A 20,977-nucleotide genomic window follows, 5' to 3' on the forward strand; every position below is an offset into this window, starting at 1 on the left:
GTTTAAATGTACATTCAAAACCTTTCCAATAACAGTAGATGTCTAAATGTGTGCTGTGTTAATTAACACAGGTCAAGCAAGGTTTCCATAAAGGAGTCTTAAACACTCCCACTGGGCACACAGTGGTTGAATCAACGTTGTTTCCACGTCATTTCAATGAAATAACGCTGAACCAACTTGGAATAGACATTGAACTGACATCTGTGCCCAGTGACTTCTGGGAGAGGATGATGTTATTCTCCGCTCCTCCTTACAGCAGGAAGTTTTACTCTACCTGGTGGCATACTGGTTTCAGACATAGACTCTATATTGAGGAAGCAGGGAGGATATAAGATTCAGTCATTTTTCAAATCCTCAGAAAAAGTTCACAATTATTATTCGAGTTTAGTAGAGAAGTTGGAATGTTTTATTAAAAGTACCAAAATCCTTACATTAGTTATATTACAACGTGTAAATGTAAACCACGAGAACTTTGCATTGTACACACTGCAAAACACACAATAATCATAGATGGCGCCGACAGACATGGCAGCTCTGCTTCTGGCGCCAAAGCAACTTCGCAGTATTTCTTTTGGTGTTATTTCTGTCATAAAAAAAACTCAAAAAAATACAAGCATTTCGCTGCACCCACAATAACATCTGATAAATATGTGTGAGACCAATTAAATTTGATTTATACAGAAGGTAACGTTTCACAGTTCCAATATTAGTGAATAAAGGTTGACTGCCACCTAGTGGTCAAAAACAAGCTATGCCAAAAGACAGAGGACCCTCTCCATTTTGCCTGTAATCAACATGGTAAAAGTTCTTAATGCCATACAGACAAAATAAAAATGAATGATGTACGAATTCACAGTACAGTTAAATAAGATTTCCACTTAAGCATACAGGCTGTGGAAAAATGAGTCAACAACATTAAGTTCCAACTGTCATATTTACAAGTGTGATATCCCCATTGTTAGCTTTGGCGGTGTTCTTTTTGTCCTTAAGAATCTTGGACATGAGCTTCTCATAGAACCATTGAATATCCTGTGTGTCCTCCGGCCACTGCAGGTAATCCCTCTTCTGGGCAAAGGTCCTAATGCCTTCATGTTTCATCAGTCTGTAATGGGGGACATTCCCCACAACCACCATGATGAGAACATCTCTGAGCTCCTCCAGCATCCTGCTCTGAGCCAGGGTAAAGGCCTCTAGGCACCAGCCGTCCTTGAGGAACTCTTTAGACACGATACAAACTGTCTTCCTGCTCCCCCATATGGCGTCCCTGATATTGAACAGGTGATCTTCACCTGGGATGAAGTCTCTGACCTCGAAGCAGCAGCGGAGGACGTTTCGCTCTGCGAACTGAGAGTCTAGTCTGTTCAACAGGGCGGTTTCTACCCACTTGTAGTCGTTGTTGCTGAAGCATAAGTAAGCATCGTACCGAGGCCCACCAGCAGAAAGATCCCTCCTAGGGCCCTCAAGGATCCTGGCGGTCACCTTTTTGTAAACTTTGAAGAGGAATCCACGGAGACGAGCAAAAACGATTGTTCCGACCATGATCAGGATGATGAGCGCTGTGCAGCCGATGAAGAGCGAGAGCCTCAGCTCCTGAACCAGCCTCTCGTCATCCTCCTCACACGATATGACTGAGCTGTAATTCAACAGGCTGATGCCATGGAGATCTGAAGGAAACTCACAGCTGAATTCATTCACGCCAGGGTCAGGAAAAGTCACGTTAGTCCCTTTCAGCCACGTCAGAAAGTCCTCCAGACCGCAGTCACAGTGGAATTGATTCCTATACAGGTTGATCCAGCTGAGAGAATGGAAAGTCGCTGGGTCAGGAGAGGCCAGGAAATTGTAAGAGAGGTCAACTGTTTTGAGACTCTCTGGGAAAATGTCTGCTTTGAGGTATGTGAGTGAGTTGAAGTGAAGATCCATCTCTTCCAGAGAGATGAGGCCTTTAAATATACCATCTGGGAGAGCCTGCAGGGAGTTAAAGCTTAAATCCAGACTTAAAAGCTTGCCAAGATTTTCAAATACATGCATACACTCTCCCCGTGCCCATATCATCTGCAAGGCGATGTTCCTTAGCTCAAGCAGCTTCAGAGAGTTCACAGCTGGCACTGAAATATTATTGTTAAGGGTGCACCACTTTATGAAGTTGTTACCATACCAGAGAAACTCAATGTGCATTAATTTAGTTAAAACTGTGTATACATCCTCTAAATTAGTTAACCTGTTGTTTTGAACGTTAAGTATGATCGTATTATTAGCAAAGACAGAGAGGCCCTCTAAGGACGTAATCTTATTATCAGCCAAACGAAGAAGTTGGATGTTTGGTAGTGGTGCAAGGGAACCATATGTACCTAGTTCCCGAATAGAGTTTCCTGTAAGATCCAGAACTTGTAGGTTTGGAAGTCCTTTAAATGCTTGATATCCCAATGCACCAATATGGTTGTAAGATAAATCAAGTTCTAAAATATTGGGTAGATTGTCAAACGTGTAAGAATAGATTTCCCCTATAAGATTGTGTGACAGGTTGAGCTTTTGTACATTTTGAAGACCAAAAAACGCCTCCCTGTCAATCTGGTTAATTTTGTTTTGGGCTATTGTTATGTACTCTACCTCTCTCAGCGGACTGAATACTGCATATTGCAATGTAAATATAAAGCATTTGGACAAATCTAGAATCTTGACACTACTATTCTTGAGGCCCTCAAATGTTTGCCTGTCTGGGTCTTTCACGTTGCTGAAACCAAATGATTTCCCCATGGTGCTGTGTTCCAGAATAAGATGGTGGATTTTGGTCCCTTGGATTGCATTGAAAAACAATTTTGCCTTGTCCACATCGAATCCATTGGAAGATAAGTCAAGTGTCTCCATGGACATGTTCCGAAAAGGATTTCCGCATCGTTTCCAGTCAAAGCCATACTGAGTCATGCTATATAGATAGAGGCTGCTCAACTTGAGGAGCCGAAAGTGTTTGCCTTGAAAGCCAATCAAATCTTCCTCACATATGCTTTCCATCCGGTTTAGGGCAACGTTTAGCTCTTGGAAATCTGTAATGTTCACAAAGAACAGAGCAGGCTGGATTCTTTTCACCTGGTTACCATACAGATCTAGTGTTTCCAAGGAAACCAGGGGCCTGAGATAGTCACCCTGTAAAATAGATTCAGTCAGGTCACACCTATATAGAGAGAGAGCTCTCAGGTTGGACAGTCCCACAAACGCATCTGGCTCAATTTGTAAACCTGTGTTATACCCTAAATAAAGCACTGCCAAGTTTTCCAGCCTTTGAAAGGTGTTAGTTCTTATAATAAGCCCATTGACTCGTTGCCAACTGAGATCCAGTTCCTTTAACCTTTCAAGCCCAGAGAAGGATGTCTCATTGATCTCACTGATGTAGTTATCCCTCATATACAAAATGGCAATGTATGGAGGCAGCGCAGGGACCTGATATAGAGACTGGCTGGTGCAAGCTGCTATAGAGCCATATATTGGGCATTTTGGGGTGCATTTCATCACCTGCAGGTATTCTCCAAAGATAGTCAGCAGTATAAGGTTCCTCATCATCCCCCTGGCAAAAAGTAGAAAATAATGCAAATTATTTAAAATTATTGTTATTCCATCACAGGGCTACAGTACATCAATTCATTGGATGTACAGTACCAGTCAAAAGTTTGGACAAACCTACTCATTCAAGGGTTTTTTCTTTATTTTTACTATTTTCTACATTGTAGAATAATAGTGAAGATATCAAAACTATGAAATAACACACATGGAATCATGTAAACTCAGCAAAAAAAGAAACGTCCCTTTTTCAGGACCATCTTTCAAAGACAATCCAAATAACTTCACAGATCTTCATTGTAAAGGGTTTAAACACTGTTCCCCATGCTTGTTCAGTGAACCATAAACAATTAATGAACATGCACCTGTGGAACGGTTGTTAAGACACTAACAGCTTACAGACGGTAGGAAATTAAGGTCACAGTTATGAAAACTTAGGACACTAAAGTTGCCTTTCTACTGACTCTGTAAAACACCAAAAGAAAGATGCCCAGGGTCCCTGCTCATCTGCGTGAACTGCGTTAGGCATGCTGCAAGGAGGCATGAGGACTGCAGATGTGGCCAGGGCAATAAATTGCAATGTCCGTACTGTGAGAAGCCTAAGACAGCGCTACAGGGAGACAGGACGGACAGCTGATCGTTCTCGCAGTGGCAGACAACATATAACAACACCTGCACAGGATCGGTACATCCGAACATCACACCTGCGGGACAGGTACAGGATGGCAACAACAACTGCCCGAGTTACACCAGGAACGCACAATCCCTCCATCAGTGCTCAGACTGTTCGCAATAGCCTGAGAGAGGAGGACTGAGGGCTTGTAGGCCTGTTGTAATGCAGGTCCTCACCAGACATCCCTGGCAACAATGTCACCTATGGGCACAAACCCCCCGTCGCTGGACCAGACAGGACTGGCAAAAAATGCTCTTCACTGACGAGTCTCGGTTTTGTCTCACCAGGGGTGATGGTCAGATTCGCGTTTATCGTCGAAGGAATGAGCGTTACCCCGAGGCCTGTACTCTGAAGCAGGATCAATTTGGAGGTGGAGGGTCCGTCATGGTCTGGGGCGGTGTGTCACAGCATCATCGGACTGAGCTTGTTGTCATTGCAGGCAATCTGAACGCTGTGCGTTACAGGGAAGACATCCTCCTCCCTCATGTGGTACCCTTCCTGCTCGCTCATCCTGACATGACCCTGCAGCATGACAAGCCATCAGCCATACTGCTCGTTCTGTGCGTGATTTCCTGCAAGACAGGAATGTCAGTGTTCTGCCATGGCCAGCGAAGAGCTCAGATCTCAATCCGGTTGAGCACATCTGGGACCTGTTGGATCGGAGGGTGAGGGCTAGGGCTATTGCCCCCAGAAATGTCCGGAAACTTGCAGGTGCCTTGGTGGAACAGTGGGGTAACATCTCAGAGCAAGAACTGGCAAATCTTGTGCAGTCCATGAGGAGGAGATGCACTGTAGTACTTAATGCAGCTGGTGGCCACACTAGATACTGACTGTTACTTTTGATTTTGACCCCCCCTTTGTTAAGGGACACATTATTCAATTTCTGCTAGTCACATCTCTGTGGAACTTGTTCAGTTTATGTCCCAGTTATTGAATCTTGTTATGTTCATACAAATATTTACACATGTTAAGTTTGCTGAAAATAAACGCAGTTGACAGTGAGAGGACGTTTCTTTTTTTGCTGAGTTTACAGTATTACAGTAACCAATAAAGTGTTCAACAAATCAAAATATATTTTAGATTCTTCAAAGTAGCCACCCTTTGCCTTGATAACAGCTTTGTACACCCTAGGCATTCTCTCAACCAGCTTCAGCTGGAGTGTGTTTCCAACAGTCTGAAAGGAGTTCCCACATATGCTGAGCACTTGTTGGCTGCTTTTCCAAGTCATCCAAAACTATCTCAAATGTGTTGAGGTTGGGTGATTGTGGTGGCTAGGTCATCTGATGCAGCACCATCACTCTCCTTCTTGGTCAAATAGCCCTTACACAGCCTGGAGATGTGTTTAGGGTCATTGGCCTGTTGAAATACAAATGATAGTCCCACTAAGCGCAAACCAAAAGTCTAAATAAATCACAGACAGTGTCACCAAGCAGAGCACCCCTACATCCACCACCTCCTCTTCCATGCTTCACGGTGGGAACCACACATGCAGAGATCATCCATTCACCTACTCCGCGTCTCAGAAAGATACAGCGGTTGGATAAAAAAATCTCAAATTTGGACTCATCAGACCAAAGGACAGATTTCACCGGTCTAATGTCCATTGCTCGTGATTCTTGGCACAAGCAGGTTTCTTCTTCTTATTGGTGTCATTTAGTAGTGGTTTCTTTGCAGCAATTCAACCATGAAGGCCTACTTCACACAGTCTCCTCTGAACAGTTGATGTTGATATGTGTCTGTTACTTCAACTCTGTGAAGCATTTATTTGGGCTGCAATTTCTGAGGCTGGTAACTCTCATGAACTTATCCTCTGCAGCAGAGGTAACTCTGGGTCTTCCTTTCCTGTGGCGGTCCTCATGAGAGCCAGTTTCATCATAGCACTTGATGGTTTTTGCAGCTGCACTCAAAGAATTGACTGAACTTCATGTCTTAAAGTAATGAGGGACTGTCGTTTCTCTTTGCTTATTTGAGCTGTTCTTTCCATAATAGGGACTTGGTATTTGACCAAATAGGGCTATCTTCTGTATACCACCCCTACCTTGTCACAACACAACTGATTGGCTCAAACGCATTAAAGAAAGAAATTCCACAAATTAACTTAAGGCACACCTGTTAATTGAAATGCATTCCAGGTGACTACCTCATGAAGCTGGTTGAGAGAATGCCAAGAGTGTGCAAAGCTGTCATCAAGGCAAAGGGTGGCTACTTTGGAAAATCTCAAATATATTTTTATTTGATTAACACTTTTTTGGTTACTACATGACTCCATATGTGTTATTTCATAGTTTTGATGTCTTCACTATTATTTTACAATGTATAAAATAGTTTAAAAATATATATTTTTAAAAAATGGAATGAGTACGTGTGTCCAAACCTTTGACTGGTACTGTATCTCTCAGACTTGGAGTATCCCCTTCAGGTGAGACATCATTGGCTATAGAGAATTCACATGTATCTGTCTGTTTACACTGAAAGGTCCATAGTCCATTGGTTCTGTCCCAACCTGATAATGAAAATCCCATATTTATGTGCTGAGTACACATTCTTACTCTAGTCTGTAGTCACAATGCTCACATAGGGCTGTTTGTTTTATATGAATGAATCACTTCTATCCTCAAGTGTGTACACCAATCCCACTGTGCGGGTTGAATCAGTAAATGTTGTTTCCATGTAATTTCAACCAAAAGAATCAATGTGATGACATCGAATCTACTTGGAAAACTGATTGGATTTGCAAAAAGCCATCAATGTAAGAGCATTTTATATTTTTTAACTCAACTTAACCTAAATCCAATGACATGGTGATATTTTTCATTGATTTCACATTGAATTCACGTTAGGTGACAACTCAACCAAATGTAAATGAAAAATAGACGTTGAACTGATGTCTGTACCCAGTGGGATGAGAGCATTGGGCAATTTAATTAGGGCCTCAATTTATTTGATGTGGCAGGACTCTTATCATGTAAGCAGAAAGGTGTATCCTGACACTTTTAGGTAAACAGCTGAGCAGTGGTGTAAAGTACTTAAGTTTTTGGGGGTTTCTGTGATTTACTTTACTATTTATATAGTAAAGTATATAAAGACAATAATGTACTTTTTACTCCATACATTTTCTCTGACACCCAAAAGTACTTGTTACATTTTGACAGGAAAATGGTCCAATTCACACACTTATCAAGAGAACATCCGTGGTCATCCCTACTGCCTCTGATCTGGCGGACTCACTAAACACATGCTTCGTTTGTAAATTATGTCTGAGGGTTGGAGTGTGCCCCTGGCTATCTGTCGATTAAATTTTTTTTTTTTAAATGGTGCCTTCTGGTTTTCTTAATATAAGGAATTTTAAATGGTTTATACTTTTACTTTTGATACTTAAGTATATTTTAAACCAAATACTTTTAGACTTCTACTCAAGTAATATTTTACTGGGTGACTCAGTTTTACTTGAGTCATTTTATATTAACATATCTTTACTTTTACTCAAGTATGACAATTGAGTACTTCTTCCACCACTGCAGCTGAGTGATGGGGCTCGAGAAATGTAACCATTGATGGAACAAGGACTGACCATCTAATGGAACAAGGACTGATCATCTGAGAGATTTGAAGCTATACAGTGTTAGTTTACAATTACATTGTTTGCAAACAATTGAGTTAAACAAGCTTACATGTTGGGTTATGATAGGGTTAGTTAGACATAAGCTCGTGAGGCATGTATTCATTATATTTTTCAAGAATCAGAAATTGGATGTTGGCCTACCAATCCCAGATTCCCCCTTTAAATGTACTTCTCTAGAGGCTGCAATTCTGGGACATTTTATAAAGTTGCCATCCAAAGAACTGTGAGGTGTTAATAGACTCCAAGATGACAGCAATTGTTCAAGTCTGGTGCGTCAATGCGTAAAGTAGTCTTTGCAATGTAACCATTCACGTCTATAATTTACGGTCTAATTTGTTATAGTCGACATACGACCCCCAAAACAATAGTCTGGGTACCAGTCTTTTTAGCGAACATTCCACAATTGACACTTGTGTTGGCACAGGAGTAGTAAGGAGTGGAACGTTATCTAAAAGTTCTGGTAATGGCTGAACTGAGACTGCAACCAGGCTACCATTTTTCTCTTCTTCTGATATCTATCAACTATTGGACGACACAATAATGCAATTATTAAAGTAGGCCTAAACAGTAGATTAAAGGTAAAAGTTGTAACTTACCTGAAGTCATGCGCGCGCTGATAACCCAAATATGCGTCGAGCTGGTGAGTATGTTTATGGGATAGGTTACACCCCTCTCAGATAAATCAAGCACTGAGCGAGTTCGTTTAGCATGGCCCGGTGCCCCGTGTAGGTGGAGATTTCATTTTACGACCAATGAACGAATCCCTCTACTGTTTTTCATAAATTCTTTCCCATGAACGGGGAGGATCTAACTGCTGACATCATCTCTCAGGCCTCCCCCGCTATACTGCCACCTACTGATGGGAATAGTTTATAGACATCATCTCTCAGGCCCATAATCTCTCAGGCCCCTCTCCAACACCAGGGACCTCATTTATAAACGTTGTTTAGGCACAAAATCTTCCCCCAAAACATGCGTGCGCTGGTTTTCACGCAAAAGTTGGAGATTGTAAAAACTGAACTTGATGTGAGAATGTGCTTATCCTCCCACAATCTTTCGACCATGCATATGCATGGTCTCTAGTGGTTGAAACTATTGCATTGCAAGAAGGCAAACGTAGCCTATTAGTAGCCTTGTGCAAATGGGGAATATATGATGCCACTTATTCATAACAAAAGAACAGGTAGCTAAATATAATAACAAGACCCAATCATTTGCAGTTAGCGAGAAGAGCAAAAGTCTATTTATTTTATGGTTGTATTAAAAAAATATTTGAAATAGACATCTATTTCCTATGATGTATTTCATTTCCATCATCATTGCAGAATAAATTCCTCACCTTTACTGACTGTGATGGTTTCATATTAGCTAAATAACCTACAACAAATTAGGAAGACCATTCGTCCCATCTCTCATTTAATTGGACCCACTTCACAGTAGTAAATTGATAAGCTATTTCAAGTATTTTGCTCTATTTGACCCAATCCAAAGCGCAGTTAATGGTAGAACAGATGGTTCACCTTTTCCATTGACGTTTGAAGGCTTACGTCTGAATACTATAATGTCACATTTCTCGAGTAGATAATATTTCATTTATAAACATAGATAAATATAATACATACAGTGAATTCCGAAAGTATTCAGACCCCTTCCCTTTTTCCACATTTTGTTACGTTACAGCCTTATTCTAAAATGGATTAAGTTATTTTTCCCCCCTCATCAATCTACACACAATATCCCATAATGATAAAGCAGCAGACAGGTTTTTAGAAATGTTTTCAAAGTAATAAAATTAAAAACAGAAATACCTTATTTACATAAGTATTCAGACCCTTTGCTATGTGTTGTATAGCACACTGTATTACTTATACAACTAATATAAGGACAGGACATGAGACGTATAAATTAACGTGGGCATTGTTTAATGCGTTTCACAGGAAGAACATTCCAAGCATTTCAATGTAGGTAAGCAAGGGGGGGTTACAGGTGCCCTAAAGGGACAAAACTAGAATATCAATACCCAACATATTCCTCCCCCTTCACTTTTGATGGCTCATAAGGAAAAAGTAAATATTCACTGTTTTGCCTATTGTTTTCTTTTTAACAGAAATTCTCTGAATGTAAATAAATGAACTTTTCAGAATAACCTTTTATGAACTAGGGAAAGAGGGTAGACTGCCTCAGTTCCCAGACTTAACCCTGGGGTGTATTCTGCCCCAATGTCGGAGGTTAGTCTGAACTAAATAGTCAACCTGTCAGGGGGTCGTCTTTCTCTTGCAGGGTAATGACGACGTACAGGTGAGTCTACAGTCACATTGTCTCTGAGTCTGAGTGGTGATGGTGTATGCCCAGACTGGGGTGCAACAGTACCCTGAGTAGGCACTCTGGCTGGTTCAGGTGAGTCTGGAGCACGTTCCACATTTGTATGTTGCTGCAGTGGATGTTCAGGCTCGTAGTCATGGTAGGTCTCCAGTAGCTGATCTTGGTTTGTCACTTGACAGGAGTCATCTCTGAGGTTGGTTCCTGGCAACAGTTGATCCACATGTTTCCTCCAGATGATGTTTTCCGGTATGTGAACTGTGTAGGGCACAGGCCCTGTTTGTGCAACCACTGTGGCTGTTATCCACTTTGGACCTTTGCAGTAGTTTCCGAGCAAGAACTCTCTCTCCAACTATGAAGCTTCTGTCTTTTGCTTTGCTCCGTCTCTCTGCCTGTGCTCTCAGTTGTGTCTGTACAACCTGTTTAGTCTTTGGAGGTCTCAGGAGGTCGAGTCGCATGCGAAGCTGTCTGTGTTTCTGTAGGTTAACAGGAAGGTGTTTAGGCGCATATTGAGGGAGCCCTTACCTTGTGATGTTTTTAAAGCTTGCGTCATCGTTTCGACAAACCGCTCAGCAAGGCCGGGTGATACGGTGCCTGACTTGATGTGCTGAATTCCATTTGCTTCCATGAATGACCGGAACTCTTCAGACACCAGTTGGGGGCCATTATCGCTAACGAGTTGCATTGGCAAGCCAAAGTGACTGAAGATTGACCGTAGCTCTTCGATGGTTCTCTCCGCTGAGGTGCTCTTCATCAATGTGACCTCAGGCCATTTGCTGTGTGCGTCAACTACAACTAAGAACATACGATCCTCCAGTGGGCCTGCATAATCTATGTGGACATGCTGCCAAGGCTCCACTGGGAAGTCCCATGGGTGTAGTGGCGCTACACTCATCTTTTGACAAGCAGAACATGACTTGACCTTGTCATCGATAGCTGCGTCAAACCTGGCCACCAAAGTAGCTGCGTGCAATCTCCTTCATTCGCACCATGCCACAGTGCCCTGAATGGAGCTCTTCAAGCACCTGCCTTCTCAGCGGCGGTATGATGACTCGAAAACCGCATAGCAAGCATCCAAACTGAACTGTGAGCTCATTTCCTCACTAGGTAAGGTTGTAGACTGTCTGACATCTCTCCTTTTCCACGAGTGACAATATCCACGACCTCAGACATCACTGGATCAGTGTGGGTGAACTTTTTCACTTGGACAAATGTAAATGGAGCGTTCGTCACTTCCTTGAAGTAGAAGATTTCAGCCTGGGAGTGCTCAGTGTGTGCAACAGGTAAGGAAAGCCTTGAGAGGCCGTCTGCATTGCAGTGCTGCTCAGACTTTCTGTACTTGATATCGTACTGGTGAGCAGATAACAATAATGCCCATCGCTGCATGCGGCTGGCTGCATGCGGCTGGCTGCAAGCGACGGAATGCTGGTGTGGGGACCAAAGATGGAGGTGAGGGTTCTATGGTTCGTCAGCAGTGTGAATCGTTGGCCAAACAGAAACTGATGAAATGTCTTAACTCCAAGCATAATGGCGAGTGCTTCACTCTCTATCTGTGCATAATTGCTCTCGGTTTTACGTAAGGTCCGTGATGCGAAAGCAATTGGCCTTTCTTCACCTGATGGAATGATGTGTGAGACAACCGCACCAACGCCGTAAGGCGATGCATCACATGCCAACTGTAATGGCAAGTTGGGGTTGAAGTGGGTTAGGGCCTCTGACTGAGCTAAGGCTGTTTTCACTTTCTTGAAGGCCTCCTCACATCTGTCTGTCCACTTCCACTGTTGGGTTTTGTTCAAAAGTTCATGCAGTGGCTTTAACAAGTTAGCTAGGTTTGGCACAAACTTTGAGTAGAATGTCAGTTGTCCTAAGAATGATCTCAGCTGACTCACATTCTGTGGGGATGGAGCTTCCACAACGGCCTTCACCTTCGATGGCGCCATGTGGAGCCCCGAACTGTCGATGACGTGGCCCAGGTACTCAACAGAGGATCAGAAAACTCGCATTTGTCCTTCCGGACCCTCAGACCGTACTCCTCCAATCTCTGTAGTGTAGCGTTCAGGTTTCTCAGGTGCTCCTGCTCATCTTTGCCGGTGATGAGTAGATCATCGAGGTAACATTGGACCCAGTGAGCCCGCTCAGTATCTGGTCCATAGCTCTCTAAAACAAGGCCGGAGCTGAGGTGATTCCAAAAGGAAGCCTCCGGTACCTGCACAGTCCTTTGTGAGTCACTATGGTCAACAGTTCTTGTGACTCTTGGTCCACATGCATCTGTAGATAGACTTATGTCAGGCCTATCTTACTGAATTTTTGTCATCCAGCTAAACCAGAGAAGAGGTTGTCAATGAGGGGTAGTGGATATTTTTCAGCAGTCAAGACTGGGTTAATTGTGACTTTGAAATCACCACAGAGTCTGAGTGATCAATCTTTTTTTATGACTGCAACAACAGGTGTAGCCCATTCACTAACATTCACTGGATACAATACTCCACTCTCCGCTAGTCTGTTTAGCTCATTTCAACTTTTGGTTTTATGGCGTATGGGACGGGTCTAGCTTTGAAGCTTTTGGCTTGCTGTCTGGTTTCAAGGTCAGTTTAACTGTTATGTCCTTCATACTGCCAAGTTCTCCTTTGAACACATCCGTGTTTACTCAATATTCCTTGTAGGTTTGTGTCCTCTTTTGCAACCATGTGAATTTCCTGCCAGTTTAGTTTGATCTTTTCCAGCCATGTGCGTCCTAGCAATGCTGGATGGTTGCCTTTCACAATGTAGAGTGGTAGCTTTACCTTCTATTTGTTGAGCTCCACTGTAACAATCACGCTTCCGCTCACTGGAACAATCTCACCGGTGTATGTTTTCAGCGTCATCTTTGTGGGCTGTAGTGTGAGGTGATGTAGTTTCTCCTTGTATACAGCCTCAGACAGCAAAGATATGGCTGCTCCAGTGTCCACTTGCATCCGGTACTGCATTTCCATCCAGTAGCGGTGTCACCCAGTATCCGTGTCCATTGTCTGAAATGGACAAAACATGCAAAGATTCTTCCCCTTCAGACAGTGTATCACTTTGTTCATTCTCTGTGTGCTCCATTTTATGAACTTTCTTTTGTACCCCCTGAAGTCGCTTTTCCTTGTTCAGTACTTTTGTTTGATTGTTGTCTTTTTGTTTTTACATGCACGTTCGATGTGACCCTTTTTTCCACAACTTCTGCAGTCTAAGTCTTTGCCACCAACACATCCTCTGCTTGGTGACCTGGTTTCCCACAGCGATAGCATGGCTTCCCACCTACTACCTTGTTGTTTAACTCCGTAGACACCTTATGCACTTGGGTCGATGCACTTAGCTGTTGTGCGTCTTTATTTTGCCATTTCCATTGACGTACTCACTTCTATTGCTCTCTGCAATGTTAAGTTCCTCTCAGTCAAAAGGCGTTTCTGAATTGCCTCGCTGCGCATGCCACACACTAACCTATCACGTATAGTGTCACGCGGTGATCGCCCAAAATTCACAGTGTTTCAGATATCTGTTTCAATACAGCCACAAACTGTGAGATTGATTCCCCTCTGATTTCTCTTATGAAACCTGAATCTCTGCGATTATCAGTGGTTTGGGAGAATAATGTCCTTTTAAGGTAGCCACAATTTCATCATATAATTTTATCACCAGGATTTCAGGCATTACTAGGCTGCGCAGTAGATTGATTGTTTTTCCTCCCATAACAGTCAAAAATGTTGGCACGACTTCTGCTTTAATTCCATTTGCCCAACACAAGATGTACTCAAAACGTTCTGTGTAAGAACTCCATTGTTCCACAGATTCATCAAATGTTCCTATATTTTCAACCAATGCAGACATTTTTGGTTTATTTTTCTTTCTCACACTTTTCAGACGGTCCCTTACTCCCAGACCCATTTTTTTTTTTTTTAACTCAAGCGGACTTCACTTTCTCCCGCAGCGAAACTCTTCCTATCCCTCGAGGGTCTCGTTGCTGTGACATCAAAAGCTAGCTAGCGTCACTCGACTGGCTAGCTCCACGTTGTTTGCGTCTTCTACAGCGAAAAAAAATAACCGAATTTAACTCAGACTTTCTGCCGAAGATAATGAGCATAAACGTGAGAACGTTTCTTCCTCGTTGCCAGTTTTGTTATATAGCACACTGTATTACTTATACAACTGATATAAGGACAGGACATGAGACGGAAGTAGAAATTAACGTGGGCATTGTTTAATGCGTTTCACAGTAAGAACATTCCAAGCATTTCAGTGTAGGTAGAGCAAGAGGGGTTACAGGTGCCCTAAACGGACATAACCAGAATATCAATACACAACACTATGAGACTCGAAATTGAGCTCAGGTGCATCCTGTTTCCATTGATCATCCTTGAGATGTTTGTACAACTTGATTGGAGTCCACCTGTGAGGTATGTATTAACCAAAAAAAGTGTTATTCTGTATATCACCCTTACCTGGTCACAACACAACTGATTGGCTCAAACGCATTAAGGAAAGAAATTCCACAAATGAACTTTTAACAAGGCACACCTGTTAATTGAAATGCATTCCAGGTGACTACCTGAGAGAATGCCAAAAGTGTGCAAAGCTGTCATCAAGGCAAAGGTAGCTAATTTGGAGAATCTCAAATATAAAATATATTTTGATTTGTTTAACACTTTTTTAGTTACTACATGATTCCATGTGTTATTTCATAGTTTTGATGTCTTCACTATTATTTTACAATGTAGAAAATAGTAAAAATAAAGAAAAAAAACCTGGAATGAGGAAAAAACCTGTGTCCAAACTTTTGACTGGTACTGTATCTCTCAGACTTGGGAGTGTGGTGGAAATTCTACCTTTAACTAATAATGAGGCAAAATCAATCAAGGTATTACTTTTATTAAAAATGTATTATAATAAGGTGGCTGGTCGCCCCAGCCACGCAGGTGAGAAGGAGTGAGAGCCTCCTGTACAAAGATTACAGGAGCTTTTATATAGTCAAGCTACCCCATGCAAGCATCTGCAAAACATGTGACCCTATGTATGTATGTGTGTGTGAGGGAGATAACTGGGTGAAAAGGTTGCCTCAGTCTGTCGCAAACTGAGTGAGGACAACAGGGGCCAGAATGACAGGAAGTCACTCCAGACATACTTCCTCTAACAGTTGCTCAACCGGATCCCCCAAGTTGGGCAAGCAAGCGCCTTTTACTTTCCGCCCAGATGATGTATGGCCATACTCGTCTCACACACACACACACACACACACAAAACATGAATCTTTCCCCCAGAAACAGGCTCCAAACAAACAGAACAACAGCTCTATCACTGGTGTGCAGAATATAACACTTTGCCCTGTCTCCAGTTAAGCTAAGAGGAACCAGTTCATTTCTGTCTTTGGCTGAGCGCCTGGACATCATGGGGTCATTCTACACACACAAACAATCAGAACAGGCCTCTTTTAATGCGCACACACACTTTCCTATCCTATATGAGTTTGTCATATAAACTAACTCAAACCCAATGCTAGGCTTAAAGACATGTTTTAGTACACAAGCATTAGTAAGGTTTAACTTCAAAATGCCCTCACATTCCCCCTTAAAAAAACAAGTTTCTTATAAAACCTTCAGTTAAACCCTTCCAGCGTTAAAAAAAAACAAAAATTAACAATAAAATGAAAGAATAAAGATAAAAACCCCTTCTGGTGTTAGGGCACTGCCATACATGGTAAATAACCTCCTTTGGGTTACTGAGTTTAATCCCTTTTCTGCCATCAGCACAGTCTTCTTCACATCAAATAATATGTAGGAAATGACCATTGACTCTGGGACCACGTCTTCCCTTTAAAACACCATCTGCAGTTACCCCTCTTAAGACAATGTTTACAAATCAGATCAATTTGGGCACTGCTCAAGATTTGGATCAATATCATAAAACATTTATTTAGTAATAGATATAGGTTGTTGGATTCTGGGTAAACTTTTAACATGGCTATACTAGAGACATGATAGATCAGAAGTAATACTATAGTATCTGAGGGGTGATAGTGGTTGTGGTTGTTACATCAGAGTTAATGGTTATCTGTAGGAGGACAGATGGCTTTGGAATGTGCTGGCTGGACGGGAGGAAGTCACAGGAGTGCTATAGGTGATACAGGTGAAGAGCTTTGGATTAGACATCAAGGTGGTTGAGGTCAGGTCAGGTCACCTTAAGGGAGACAGAACGGTTTATTACTCTATCACTTCGTCTTCCTGTCGAACCATAAAATATGTAAGGATTGGAGAGAAGGTGGAGTGTCTAAATTGGAGTATATAATATATATATACACACACACACACACGTACACACACTTGTGGTGGTGGAAACATGTGATGACTGAATGAAGCTGTAGCGACCCTTTGGGAAGAATTAAACTTGGTTTAAGCGTCAAGTTATTTACTCTGAAAATAAGAACCTAACAAGGTCAAATAGATTAGGATCAGTTTCACTCTCAGGATCAGAGTTCACCCTCTCCATTCACCAGGGCATGCTGAGAATAGTGTCAACAACTTTAGTACACAACTTCTTTACCCATGTCACAATTAGCATAACATCAATTGAAACAATCAATCCATAATACATTAATTGCTTCACTCATACAGTTATCAACATACTAAGAACATACTCAAATCAATTTGCCAGTTTTTTTTAAAAATCATTCAGTTTCCAAATCATAATCAAAACCCAATTAATTATCCAACCCAAAATAAAATGAAATATGCTTCAGTGATTCACATTGTCCAGTACTTTAAGTTAAAAACCTCAATTTAGCACACATGACACTGGGAGAATGTAATTATATTAACATACAGTATAATTACCCATAATTATAGTATTCACTTTCTGATCATGGTTATAATCACAGATCAGTATCCCAATGCATTCTTAATCTAAATGACTATACATTTAGCAGTGTGTAGACCTCTACAATCAACTTGATACCCCAAATTAAAGACAAGCCTAAATCAATTCTGGGCACAGTGGACCAACCCCCCTTCAGGCACTCAATCTTCTGGCGTCTCTTCATAGCCTTCTTCAGAAATCTTCATAGTTCAAGTGGATGGCCCATGTAACATCCCAATTTCAATGTCTCACCTGGGCCGCCCCCACCTTTACCACCCATTTATATCTTGACCATTTGCCAACCAGCATACCAGCAACATGAGAGAAGTTTTGGAACGGATCTCTCTCCATGCGTACTCCACGCGTACTCCACGTGTCCACTCCTGAGAGAAAAAGCATGAGAGAAAAGCAATTGATAGCTTTGATAGGATGCTGTACAATGGTAGCTGGCTCGGACTCAGGTCTCGCGGTAGATGTGGTTTGGACAGGGCCGGATTGAACGCCTTTGTCGCTCTTCTTCAGCTGGTTAGAGGGGGTTTTGAGGTTCCCACCGTTCTCGTGGTCAAATTATCCCCTCCATGCATTAAGAAACCGGCCGTAGTCACCCTCACGATAACCTCGAGAGGACAGATCAGAACAACAGTTTAGTTCAGTTCACTTCTGATTCAGGAAATCCAGACAAGCATCGACTATGACAAATTACTTTTACTAATTATTTTAATACAAATCTCTAAAACACATGTCAAAGAGAATAACAACACATTCAGTTGAATTTTCTTTCTCCAAAATGGCTTATACTCCCAATCACACTGTCAACTTCATCGCAGTGTCACAGGATCAGAAAGTTAGACCTCTAACCCATCAGGAGAATCCCAGCAATCCAGCAGACCCAATCTGGTGAGATTTGTATCGAAACAGAACAGAACTCCTTCAAGTATTACTCGATACACTCCTATATATCACCGTTCCCCCATTTTGACTCACAATGTGAGTAACGTGTAAAAAACACACAAAAACACTACTGCTTAAAAATAAAACCATTTCAAATGACAAAATCAAATTAGAATCACTACCCATAATAACTCCATAAAGGAAAAACAAATTGTAGCCATACAGTCATAGGAAAATAGACTGAATACAGCCTACCTTTGAATAAAGGCAACGCCCTCTCCTTCTTCCGTTGGTCCGAATCACAAATAGGGGTATGAACCATAAACTTCATCATAATGATACACATCTTCCTTTTGCGTGAACACTCACTACAGGGAGAACTACAAGAAATACACATGGCACAAAGTGACAGACTTATCTCAGATGGTTAACGGAAGCATTCTGCCAATCTGATCTTTAAGTGAGAAAATTGTACTCGGGGAAACTGCTCCTTATATCTAAGGAAGAAGGTCTTCAATCTACTCTATCATAAAGGGCTAGCCTCTAGTGAGTGTACTGTAAATTAGGCAGAGAATGATGAGTGAGTGGTATGCCATATTGCCATGAGTTGAGTAAATTTAACTTAGTATTTCATCGTGCACAGCACATTAAAAGGAGTCTGTGGCACAGCCGTATCCTGAAGTTCACCTTACATAGCTTATATAAACATCCTGGTATCACAGGTTCACTCAGTATTTTCATAACATTGGCTACTCCTGCAATCTTATAAGAAGCAATTACCAGAGGAGATAACTTGAATAATGTGGAACTTCAAACTGTAGGGGAGATATGGCTGGAAAAACAGGTGATGGAGACAGACATAATATCCTCCCTTATCCCTATGCTCTCCCCACGCTGGCAAGGTCACTCCAGCGTTCCAAGTGCAGAAAACACCTGTTTCCAAAGGGTCAGTTGTGAAATAGGTCCTCTCTCCCTGTGTGGAATCTGAAGGCTGATGCCGTACCAAACACTCACAGCCGGAGCCCCAGGGATAGATGGGAAAAGCAGTTATGCTCCATTAAAACTCCATGCTCTTGATAGCCACTCAGGGGCCTGTCTTTCTCTCCGAGGAAAGATGGCAATCAGAGAAGTTGACTGCAGGTGCTCCATCAACTCCTTTCCTACCACATGGCCTCTAGCCTGGGTTGGGTAGGCTACCAGTACCTGACTGCAAAAACAGTCAACAAGTACAGAAAACTTATTTTGATCACTCTTGTTGCTGAGAATTTCCCTGCACTGCAGAGAATGCAGATGAGCTTCGCAATTTACATAGATTCACAAAAAATATTAATAGTATTGCACTTTTAATGTAACCTAGTTTTGCCCAGCTAACTAATGGTCTAACCACCGATCAAGTAACATTATGGACTAAACATTCAAATCTTGTAGATGCAGCATTATTTTGCTGTGACAATATAGGTCAAATTAAGATCCTACACCTGTACAGAAGCACTTTTGTCTCATGATTTGTGGTTTAAGTTAGTTTTTGTAGAACCGCACTGTGCTTTCTATCTTCTCATAGTTATACGAGAAAAATCACATGATCATTAAGGCTACGCTTTTACATTATCTCCATCAGAGATCCATTCCTCTTACTGAAACATGGTGTAGTACTTTGAGTTTTAAATGAAAATATGAGATAGTTACAAAACTGAAATGGTTGTTATATGGTAGGCCTAGTTTAAATGTACATTCAAAACCTTTCCAATAACAGTAGATGTCTAAATGTGTGCTGTGTTAATTAACACAGGTCAAGCAAGGTTTCCATAAAGGAGTCTTAAACACTCCCACTGGGCACACAGTGGTTGAATCAACGTTGTTTCCACGTCATTTCAATGAAATAACGCTGAACCAACTTGGAATAGACATTGAACTGACATCTGTGCCCAGTGACTTCTGGGAGAGGATGATGTTATTCTCCGCTCCTCCTTACAGCAGGAAGTTTTACTCTACCTGGTGGCATACTGGTTTCAGACATAGACTCTATATTGAGGAAGCAGGGAGGATATAAGATTCAGTCATTTTTCAAATCCTCAGAAAAAGTTCACAATTATTATTCGAGTTTAGTAGAGAAGTTGGAATGTTTTATTAAAAGTACCAAAATCCTTACATTAGTTATATTACAACGTGTAAATGTAAACCACGAGAACTTTGCATTGTACACACTGCAAAACACACAATAATCATAGATGGCGCCGACAGACATGGCAGCTCTGCTTCTGGCGCCAAAGCAACTTCGCAGTATTTTTTGGTGTTATTTCTGTCATAAAAAAAACTCAAAAAAATACAAGCATTTCGCTGCACCCACAATAACATCTGATAAATATGTGTGAGACCAATTAAATTTGATTTATACAGAAGGTAACGTTTCACAGTTCCAATATTAGTGAATAAAGGTTGACTGCCACCTAGTGGTCAAAAACAAGCTATGCCAAAAGACAGAGGACCCTCTCCATTTTGCCTGTAATCAACATGGTAAAAGTTCTTAATGCCATACAGACAAAATAAAAATGAATGATGTACGAATTCACAGTACAGTTAAATAAGATTTCCACTTAAGCATACAGGCTGTGGAAAAATGAGTCAACAACATTAAGTTCCAACTGTCATATTTACAAGTGTGATATCCCCATTGTTAGCTTTGGCGGTGTTCTTTTTGTCCTTAAGAATCTTGGACATGAGCTTCTCATAGAACCATTGAATATCCTGTGTGTCCTCCGGCCACTGCAGGTAATCCCTCTTCCGGGCAAAGGTCCTAATGCCTTCATGTTTCATCAGTCTGTAATGGAGGACATTCCCCACAACCACCATGATGAGAACATCTCTGAGCTCCTCCAGCATCCTGCTCTGAGCGAGGGTAAAGGCCTCTAGGCACCAGCCGTCCTTGAGGAACTCTTTAGACACGATACAAACTGTCTTCCTGCTCCCCATATGGCGTCCCTGATATTGAACAGGTGATCTTCACCTGGGATGAAGTCTCTGACCTCGAAGCAGCAGCGGAGGACGTTTCGCTC

At 41.8% G+C, this 20,977-nt stretch overlaps 1 protein-coding gene and 1 pseudogene across 2 annotated transcripts; both read right to left on the reverse strand.

The window, feature by feature from the left end:
• Positions 1 to 383: 383 nt before the first annotated feature.
• On the reverse strand, positions 384 to 8,560 carry LOC120024619 (toll-like receptor 5). Of its 2 annotated transcripts, none has more exons than XM_038968916.1 (2): positions 8,444 to 8,560; positions 384 to 3,559 (listed from the first exon to the last, which is right to left on the reverse strand). In XM_038968916.1, the coding sequence occupies exon 2, from the start codon at positions 3,553 to 3,555 to the stop codon at positions 916 to 918; it is 2,640 nt and encodes an 879-aa protein (XP_038824844.1). In that variant the 5' UTR covers positions 3,556 to 3,559; positions 8,444 to 8,560; the 3' UTR covers positions 384 to 915. The 2 variants fall into 2 exon arrangements, with proteins under 2 accessions (XP_038824844.1, XP_038824845.1); XM_038968917.1 differs by lacking the exon at positions 8,444 to 8,560 and adding an exon at positions 6,600 to 6,677.
• Positions 8,561 to 20,214: 11,654 nt separating this feature from the next.
• Positions 20,215 to 20,977, reverse strand: part of LOC120023916 — a 1,621-nt pseudogene continuing 858 nt past the window's right edge.

Source organism: Salvelinus namaycush, chromosome 29 (genome assembly GCF_016432855.1).
Source record: "Salvelinus namaycush isolate Seneca chromosome 29, SaNama_1.0, whole genome shotgun sequence".
NCBI classification, from domain to species: Eukaryota; Metazoa; Chordata; class Actinopteri; order Salmoniformes; family Salmonidae; genus Salvelinus; species Salvelinus namaycush.